At 67.9% G+C, this 8631-nt stretch overlaps 4 protein-coding genes across 4 annotated transcripts in view; 2 read left to right on the top strand and 2 right to left on the bottom strand.

The window, feature by feature from the left end:
* Nucleotides 1-526: 526 nt before the first annotated feature.
* CHLNCDRAFT_140690 (hypothetical protein) lies at nt 527-3031 on the top strand (the record flags this gene model as incomplete). Its single annotated transcript, XM_005850600.1, has 8 exons — nt 527-585; nt 678-718; nt 841-929; nt 1078-1284; nt 1515-2012; nt 2209-2392; nt 2508-2660; nt 2790-3031. 8 exons carry the CDS (start codon nt 527-529, stop codon nt 3029-3031), a joined length of 1473 nt encoding a protein of 490 aa, XP_005850662.1.
* A 210-nt stretch (nt 3032-3241) lies between these two features.
* On the bottom strand, nt 3242-5372 carry CHLNCDRAFT_140691 (hypothetical protein; the record flags this gene model as incomplete). The annotated part of the gene is made up of 8 exons (XM_005850881.1): nt 3242-3539; nt 3661-3772; nt 3887-3976; nt 4075-4154; nt 4311-4369; nt 4515-4546; nt 4903-5072; nt 5332-5372. 8 exons carry the CDS (start codon nt 5370-5372, stop codon nt 3242-3244), a joined length of 882 nt encoding a protein of 293 aa, XP_005850943.1.
* A 734-nt stretch (nt 5373-6106) lies between these two features.
* On the top strand, nt 6107-6806 carry CHLNCDRAFT_140692 (hypothetical protein; the record flags this gene model as incomplete). The annotated part of the gene is made up of 3 exons (XM_005850601.1): nt 6107-6275; nt 6398-6510; nt 6639-6806. The coding sequence occupies 3 exons, from the start codon at nt 6107-6109 to the stop codon at nt 6804-6806; spliced, it is 450 nt and encodes a 149-aa protein (XP_005850663.1).
* A 301-nt stretch (nt 6807-7107) lies between these two features.
* Nucleotides 7108-8631, bottom strand: part of CHLNCDRAFT_19847 (hypothetical protein) — a gene marked incomplete at both ends in the record, with an annotated part of 5260 nt that continues 3736 nt past the window's right edge. The window contains 4 exons of the mRNA XM_005850882.1: nt 7108-7345; nt 7516-7901; nt 8176-8339; nt 8465-8612. Coding sequence (XP_005850944.1) covers nt 7108-7345; nt 7516-7901; nt 8176-8339; nt 8465-8612 — 936 coding nt within the window. The remainder of the gene's footprint in view (nt 7346-7515; nt 7902-8175; nt 8340-8464; nt 8613-8631) is intronic.

The following is an 8631-nucleotide window of genomic DNA, read 5'->3' on the forward strand; positions in this document are numbered from 1 at the left end:
GGCAGGCGGCGCCGACGACCCCACCTGGCTCGGCCTGGTGGCTGGGGGCGCTGGGACCCTTGCTGCGATGCGCCGGCTCCGCCACGCAGGCAGGCTGGCAGCGCTTGCGCCGCGAGGCCGGCCTGCCTGGGCTGCGCAGAGCCAGGGTTGGTTTGGTGGGCGAGCACCGCAGCCGCATGGTGCCCAGGGCAGGGTGCGTCCCTCTGACGCCTTGGCACTTCATCATGGGTGTGATTGGAGCAAAACAATGTAGGGTGGGCGCTGACTTGCTTGACAAGCACACCCACTTTCTTCTTGGCAGCTCTCATTATCCCAAGAAGTGTGGATTTCGATCGAGAAACATCCATCAGTGCGTTGAGTTGAGAGACGTGCATCAGATTGCCAATGGAGGGAAGCCTGGCACGCTGTGCAGCAGGTCCTCGGGCCTTGGGCGCCCGCCGATGGTTGGCTGCAGCAAACCCTACGCTGCAGGCAGCCGCGCCGCACCCGCACCTGCTCTCTCGACCCTGCCTGCCGCACCTGCTTCATGGAAGGCTGCGCAGGGTGTGCGGGCTCCGGCGCCGACGTGCAGCAGCAGCTGCCGCTGTGCCCGCCGACGCCGCTTCCGGCGGCAAGGTTGCTGCGGATCCAGAGAGGCGGCACAGGCAGAGCCTGGCGGCCCTGCTGACTCCCTTCAGCGACCCGCAGGCCAACTCAAAGCTGCTGGCGCTCTGCGCAGGTGCGGGGGTGCTGCGCCAGGCAATCGGTGGGGCCGCCTGCCCTGCACAATGCCGCTGGTGCCGCCGGTGGAGGCAGCGCCTGCTCACGATCGCCAGCGGAGTGGCCCCACCCCCTGTGCAGCCCAGATGTTGGGTTCGGTGGCCACCCTGATCCACGAGACTTACCTCCCTGTCTACCTGGCCGATGAGCTGCACCTCAGCCGCACCAGCGTGAGCCCTGGGGGTGAACATTGTGTCATGTGCGGCTGCTGCTGCAGGGTGTGCGGCACGACCACCCAGCTTCCCACATCACCACCACACTACCACCACAACCTAGTCATGCACCTGCGCACACCTGCTCACCCACCTCTCGCCGCAGATAGGCAATCTTCAGGGAGCGGCGCAGCTTCTGGCCAAGGCGTCTGCCGGCGTCAGCGGCGCCCTGGCCGACCTGGCGTCCCCGGCTCGCATGGTGCTGCTGGGCGCGGCGCTGACCGCGGCCAACAAGCCAATGTATGCGGCATGCGGGGCGGTGCATGCGGCCCTGGGCGCCACCTCCTGCCTCTACTGGATAGCCTTTGCCAAGGTGGGGCTGGCAAGCTCGTCGGATGTGGATTGCAGTTGCGGTGTTGGGGTGCCGGGGCAGGCGTGCGGGCCCCACACTGTGGGTTTGCTGTGCTGACCTGGTCGGGGTGCCCGCTGGCCTCCCATTGCCAGCCACCACATGTAGTGGGTACCACGTGTGGCTGGCTGCCTCTGCCGGCACCTCCAGCCCTCCAGATCGGTCACAATATCCGCCCACGTGCCTGCCCGCAGATCTTTGATCGCCTCGCAAAGGGCGTGCGCGAGGCGCCGTCCAAGGCGCTCATCGGAGAGCTGGCCGCCGCATCCGGCGACAGCCCCGCCGCCGCCTTTGGCCTGCGCCAGTCGCTGGCCACGCTGGGCGCGCTGGGCGGCGCGCTGGCCGCCGGCGCAGCCCTCAGGCTCACGCGCCGCAACTATCCGCTCACCTTTGCGCTCTCAACCGTTCCTGCTGCGCTGGCGCTGGCGCTGCTGGTGGCCGCGTTTGGCAGCAGCAGCGGCAGCCGCGCAGGGCAGCATGTCGGCGGGGCGGGGCCAGCCAGCGTGGCAGGCCCGGCAGGCTGCGCCGAGGCTGGCGGCGGCGGCGATAAGGCGGCGGCGCTGGGCCCGCTGGGCAGGGCCCGTGCGCTGCTGGGCGCGCTGCGCCCCGCCTACTGGCAGGCGCTGGCCACGGTGGCGCTCCTCTACATGGCGCGCTTTGACGCCGGCTTTGCGGTTCTGAGGGCCAAGGAGGTATGGTGCGCTGCTGTGTGCGCTGCTGGGAGAGAGCTGCCCTGAACGGGAGTGCTGGGGGCCGGCACGGGAGGTCCCCCTCTTGCTTGCTTCTCATCACGTCGAGTCTTGCCGCAGCACTCGCACTGATGCATGCGTTGCTGCCATTCACACGTTGGCTGCCTTCTTCCTGGCCTCCCTGCGTCTCCTCCCCCAGGTGGCGGGCAGTGGCAGCCTGCCGTGGCTGATCCCGGTGGCAATGGTGACGCAGGGGGCGCTGGCGGCGCCCGCAGGGATGCGAGCCAAGGCCGGCGTGGCGGCCCGCAACTCTGTGCTGCTGGCGGGGCTGGGGGCGCTCGTCGCTGCAGACTGCTGCTTCGCCTTCTGGCCCTCGGCGGCAGGTGGGTGTCTGGCTGGCTGCGCAGCTCAGCAGCAGCCACAGCTTGTTGTGGGTGAGTCGCGGAAGGATGGCCAGGTGTCTAGCGCGTGCGCCCCGCCCCCGCTGCTGCCACGTAGGCATGCTGGCGGCCGCTGTGCTGCTGGGTTGCCACATGGCGCTGACTCATGGCGTGTTCCTGGGCATGCTGGCCTCCTACATCCCCTCCCGCCCGGTGCCGGGCCTGGGCAGGGTCAGCGGTACCGCCTGGTCCCTCACCGACCTGCTGCTGGGTGCGCTGAGCGGCTAGGACTGCGCTGCCAGGACGCCGCACAGCACAGAGGGGCTGAGTGCTGCCGCAGAGGGGCTGACTGCTGCTGCTCCGCTGCTCATCTTCACCCTACCTGGCGCCTCCGGTGCAGGCCTGGTGCTGGCGGCGTCCAGCTCCCTGGCGGGCCGCCTGTCCGACCTGACAGCGCGGCGCGGCCTGGGGGGCATCGGCTGCTTCCTGGGCGGGGCGGTGGCCTGCAGCCTGTCGGCAGCCGCCCTGCTGTTGTTCACCGCCTGTGGGGACCTGGGCGCTCAGGCGGCGACCGACATGGACGGCGGCGGCCTGGGAGCGGCGGCGCCGGCAGCAGCACGGACAGAGCCAGCGGTCGCCTAGATCCTTTGGCATCTGCTAAAGATTGGCCGCCGCACACTGCAGTGTACTCCCAGCATCTAGAACCTCGCACTTGTGTTGTCATGTCCTTTCTTGCACCAGGTCATTACACTGTCATTCATGCAGACTCTAGTCAACATGCGGGCGGACATGTGAACGCGCCAGCTCAGCTGCAATGCTAGCCAGTCACAGGCCCCCGCCGCGTCGGCAGCATCAGGCGCTGGGGGCTGGCGGTGGCGGGCCCCGGGCCGCACTGCCGCCGGTCAGGGCTGGGCGCCCAGAGTGGAAGACCCGCCACCACAGCTGCACCAAATCTTGATACTCTGCGTGATCCGAGTGGCCCTCCTGCCAGGGCTTGGCATCCGTGTAGTGAACGACGGCCACGGCGTGCCAGTGCTGGCGCCACAGCTGCGGGTGGTGGCGGCGGATGCCCTTCTGCGCGTTGAAGGTGTGCGGCAGCGGCCTCCAAGTGTCCTGCGGAGCACTGAACTCCTGGCGTGAGCCGTGCAGCCTCCGGGCAGCAGCGCATGGGCGCTGCATTGACTTGCTGCATCTGCTGCGTTGTTGCATCACCGCCACCCCTCCCCAGCTGCTGTGAGTTCTCGAGCCCAGGCAGCGCTCTTGCCTTGTACACCTCGTTCAGCAGGTCCTGCTCCGCGTAGCCTCCGATGCGCACAGCCCCAGCCGCCAGCAGCGACTGAAACCGTGCCAGCTCGGCACGTGAGGGCGTCACGAGGAAGAAGCCTGCCGGGGCAGCGGCTGCCGTTCAACACTGTGTGCACGACTTGCACCAGAGCTGTGTGTGGCAGCCACACATACCTCACTGTCAGAATCAGGACCAGGCCGCATGCCACCCACCTGCGTTGAAGTAGTGTGGTCGCTCTGGGGAGAACAGCGGGCACGCGTCGCGCTCCGCCTGCGACTGCCGCCCGGCCGTGCAGTCTGGAGCTGCAGGCGCGAGCCGGGGCAGCAGCTGGGCGAGTGCGAGTGCAGGTGCTGCCTGCCCCAGGCACTGCATGGGTCCCATAGATTGGATGCCGCCTCACCAGCATAGAAGCCCGGCGGCAGGGCAAACAGGTGATCGATGTTCCTCAGCACCAGCATGTCGGCATCGAGGTAGGCCAGCCTGCAGGGGCGGGGTGGCGGGCAGATGCGTGGCAGGCAGCACTCCTAAATGGTGGGTCAATCTGTGGCCAAGCAGCAGGATGACGTGGCAGGGGTCCAGAGGGCAGCACCTGATTTTGAGTGTGCCAGCTGGTGTGCAGTACAGTCGTGCCCGCACCTTTCGTACTGCTCCTCCAGCTCCCATATCCGCAGCTTGTTCCAGCACTCGCCATACAGCTGCACAGCCAGGGGGGAAGCAACAGAAGCTGGTATGGGGGGAAGCAACAGCTCTGGTCAGCTGGTCAGCTGGTCAGCTGGTCAGCTTACGCCTGCCCCAGGCACCAGGCAAGGAGCTCAGTTGCACCGCAGAGCAAGCTGCTACCTGCAGCTTGTACTGCCCAGCATCGTGGTGGCCTGCAAGGGCAGCAGCAGGTGCGTCCACTCAGCGCAATGCCCTGCCAGGGAATCTGGGTCGGGGCTGCCTGCCTGCATGCGCTGCCTGCATGCCTGCCCACGCCCGTTTGCTGTGGTCCTAAGCCCTTGCTCTGCTGACACACTGCACACCCAGCCAGGGGCAGCCTGTACCCGATGAAGGCCTGTCCTATTAGCACACCGGGCAGCAGCCTAGCAGAAGTGCCGCTGGGCACACAAGGCAGCGTGTTGCAACACACGGGGCCGGCCGGCAGGCTTCGCTTAGCGTTTGCGGGCCGTCAGGCAGGGCTGCAGACCGGCGCTGCGCCTGGCTCATCACAATGCCAGCAACACCTCACCGGCGGGCACATAGCGCTCGACTGGCAGCAGCTGGCAGGCCTCCAGCTGCAGCGCCGCCACCGCTTCCAGCGACAGGCTGTCTGGGGTGTACATGACGAGCAGGGGGTGCTGTGCCTGGGCCGCCAGCAGGCTGCGCGCCAGCGCCTGCACACCCATCAGGTAGCTGTCCCTGCACGGAGCAGGCGAGGCAGCACCGCGACATGGCAGGTCTCGAAGGGTCCATGGTGGGTGCACCAGCCAGCCAGAGAGTCGATGGAGGTTGCTTGCCTGGTGAGCAGCGTGATGTAGGCGCACGATCGGCTTCTGGCTGGTGCTGGAATGGGAGGGCAGGCAGCGGCAGCCGCGTCCTCGGCGGCAGGAGTCGAAGGGGACAGCGATTCTGAGCTGCTGCTGCAGGCCATCGCGCCGGCCTTGCGGGGCAGCGCCACGGCCGCCAGGTGCTGCCGCGCCGCGCCATCTCCTGCGGCATGTGGCGCGCAGGTTGTGTCAGCCACACAGTGAAAGCACAAGAGGGCTGGGCTGGCAAGGGTCATCACCTGCCGATACGAGGCTCCCCAGTTCTGTGCCTGCCATGCCAGCTGCGCCCTCCTGGTCCTCCACAGGTGCGGACCGCTGGGGGCTGCTTGCGACTGCCGGCAACAGTGCCAGCCGTGGCGGCGGCGGCCTCCATGCGTCGCCAGGGCAGCTTTCGCCGACTGCCACTTGGGTAGCAGAGCCTGTGTCCTGGCTACTGAGAGTCTGCATCGCCCTGGCAGCGGCAGGCACACGAGAGTTGGAAGGAGCAGTAGCGCCTCGCCGACCGCCCGAAGTGGCGGCAGCGTGTGCAGAGGAGCTGCGATGCAGAGATCGCGCGCTGCCTCTGCGAGTTTCCTGCAAGCGGTCACTCATCAGCCCAGCACACGGCTAAGCGACAGCCCACCTCTGGAGCAGAGGTGAACCTCGACCGACTTCCTTACAGCACCAATTCCTCTGGTCAATGCATAAATGCGATGGTATGGATCGAGAAGGGCTGTTGTTGAACCTGCCGAGCGATCCAAGGGCTCAGCCCTGGGCTGCCCGAAGAATCAGCCAGCTCGGCGTGACTGCGCAGTTGGCTCGACCTATCGACCACCCTTGCCTAGACCCTACTCCATTGCCGCAAGACCTGCCGACTGCACATAGCAACGTTACCCTGCAAGGGCCGCCTGCCGCAGCATCATCACCATGCCGGCAGAGGAGGAGCTCAGCAGCGTTGACACACCTGCCAGCAGCATGACACAACCGCAGTCACTCGACGACGCACCGTCCACCAGCGGCAGTGACACGCTGAAAGTTGGGCAGGAGAATAAGGACAGCTGCGTCCCCAAGTTTGACGCGCTGTGGTTTTGCTACTGTGAGTAGAGGCAGCCCGGCACGACCGCCGCGTGTTTGGCACCGCCGCCCGCCCGGCCGCCGCCCGTTCCCGCCACTGCCCCGCCCTCACCGCGTGTGGCCCGCTGCCGCGATGCGCTGCAGCACCTGGCTACCAGCTGCAGCAGTACTACATCAATGGAAGAGTGGACGACTGCTCCTCCAAGTGGACGGAGTTCATAGACTGCCTCAAGAAGAAGACCAAATTCAAGGACGAGGTGCGGGCGCCTTGGGGTGGGGCGCCTGCCACGGGAGCCCCCCTCCCTGCCGCCCTTTGCTGAGCACACACCCACACAGCGGTGCGTGCAGCCCTCTCACCCTGCCGCCGCTCCTGCTGCGGATGCAGGTGCTGCAAGCAGAGGCGGAGAAGCGGCACCCGCTGTGGGACATCCGCACGCACAAGGAGGCGGAGCAGTTTTGGCGGCGCACGTTTGGGCACTTGACGGGGGAGGCACGGCAGCCGGGGGACGAGGCAGACGGCGCACACCACAGCGGCCGGCCCACGCTGGTGTGACCCTGTGGCGCAGCCGCCCTAAAGGTGCATCAGGTCTTGCCCAGCGCTGCTTCCCTTAGTTTCCCGCCGCCGGGCATGGCTGCACGACGGCAGAATGATTTGCTTCCAGGCTGGCAAGGCATACATGCGTGAAGCATCAAGCAAAAGAATCAGGTGCAGCATAGCATATAGACGGAGAATATCAGGCAAGCTGCGTGACACAGCAGCAGAGTTTGAAGAGGGCGCTGCCCCCCCGGCGCATTTGCACCGCGGGAGCAGCCCAGGGGCAGGTACACAGTTGATACATGCGGGGTGGCGGGGCCTAGAACTGCACCGTCACGTGCTTGGCAGCGCTCGCGGCTGCGCCCGCAGGCAGCTCAAAGCGCAGCGTGGCCTCGTCTGCGTCGTAGGAGAAGGGCGCCTCCTGCCCCTCCACGCTCACGCTGATCGGCTGGTGCGACGTGTAGCACAGCACGTCTCCGGCGCCGCGCAGCTGCAGCGCCGCCCGCACCGGCTGCACCTCAAAGCCGTCGTCGGAGTGGCCGCCCGACAGGGTGCAGCTGCGAGGGACGCGGGGCAGGCACGGCGTGGCGGTGTGAGCAGTCGACGACGGCGCAGCCGAAAACGTGCAGGGAGGCATGCAGGCTGAGACGCAAGACTGCCTTCAGCCCCTCTCTGGCCTGCCCCCTCCACCCCCGTCTCCCCACCGCTACACACTCCGTCTCCCCACCACACACTCCCACACGCGCCCCACCTTAGCACCGCTCCTCCAGCATTGAGCATGCCCACCAGCCCGATGGGCGCCACCTGGACGCCACCCGCCGCCGCCACCGGGCTGAGCGTGACCACGTCGCAGCCGCCGCCGCCCGCCACGCCCACGCGCAGCCGCTCCCCGGGCGCCAGCAGCACCAGCTCCCCGCTGCCGTCGGCATACGCCGCGAACAGCTCCACGCCAGCCTGCCCCGCCAGCGGCGGCACGTCGGCGGCGCCCACTTCGGCGGCCAGCGCCAGCGGCTGCTCGTCGTGCGTGTGGAAGCGGCGCAGGGAGCGGTCAAAGGCGGAGCCTTGGACGTTGAACACAGCTACCACGGCTGTGTAGGCGTTGGCGTTCCACACCTGCGCCGGGACGGGTGCGCGGTGCGCAGAGGTGCGGAGGTGTGGGAGTGGGAGTGTGGCAGGGGTGCCAGATCAGGGCATACAGCGCAGCAAGGGGACGGGGAGGTGGGGTGTGGCAGGATCTCTGGGACGCTGCCTGGGTGTGCAAGTACAGGGCGAGGTCCAGGCCACCCTATGCCCAGCTGGCCGACCACACACCCACACACCAGCCCACCTTGGTGCACAAACACGTGCACACCGCACCACCACACCCACACTCACGCCATGCACCCACCTTAAGCGCGGTGGCACCGTCCCGGCTGACATCGGCAAACAGGCAGTCGACGGTGGGGCGGCCCGGCAGGCGGCAGCGCAGCACGCCGCCGTCGGGCAGCACCAGGCGGCGCAGCAGGCCGCAGTCGTGGCGGCCTGGGCGGTCAGACACGTAGACGGGGCCGCCTGCGGCGCGGCGGGTGGTCCCCGGAGGAACACAGGGAACGGTTGGCGGGCCGGGGAGGCAGGGTGGAAGCGCCTAGCTGGCCGGACGGCAGGTGGCTGGCAGCGGCAGGGTGGCGCCGGCTCACCGCTGACGGCGCGGGCGGTGGCGTGGAGCAGGGCCTTGACGTGCTGGCTGTGGAACATGTCCCAGTCGGGGATGACCAGCTCCCCCATGAACAGCGTGTTGAAGGCGCAGTTGGCGATGTGGGCGGTGTGGGAGGCGGGGTTGGTGGGCTGCGTGTGTGTGCGGAGG

Source organism: Chlorella variabilis, assembly GCF_000147415.1.
Source record: "Chlorella variabilis unplaced genomic scaffold CHLNCscaffold_3, whole genome shotgun sequence".
NCBI classification, from domain to species: Eukaryota; Viridiplantae; Chlorophyta; class Trebouxiophyceae; order Chlorellales; family Chlorellaceae; genus Chlorella; species Chlorella variabilis.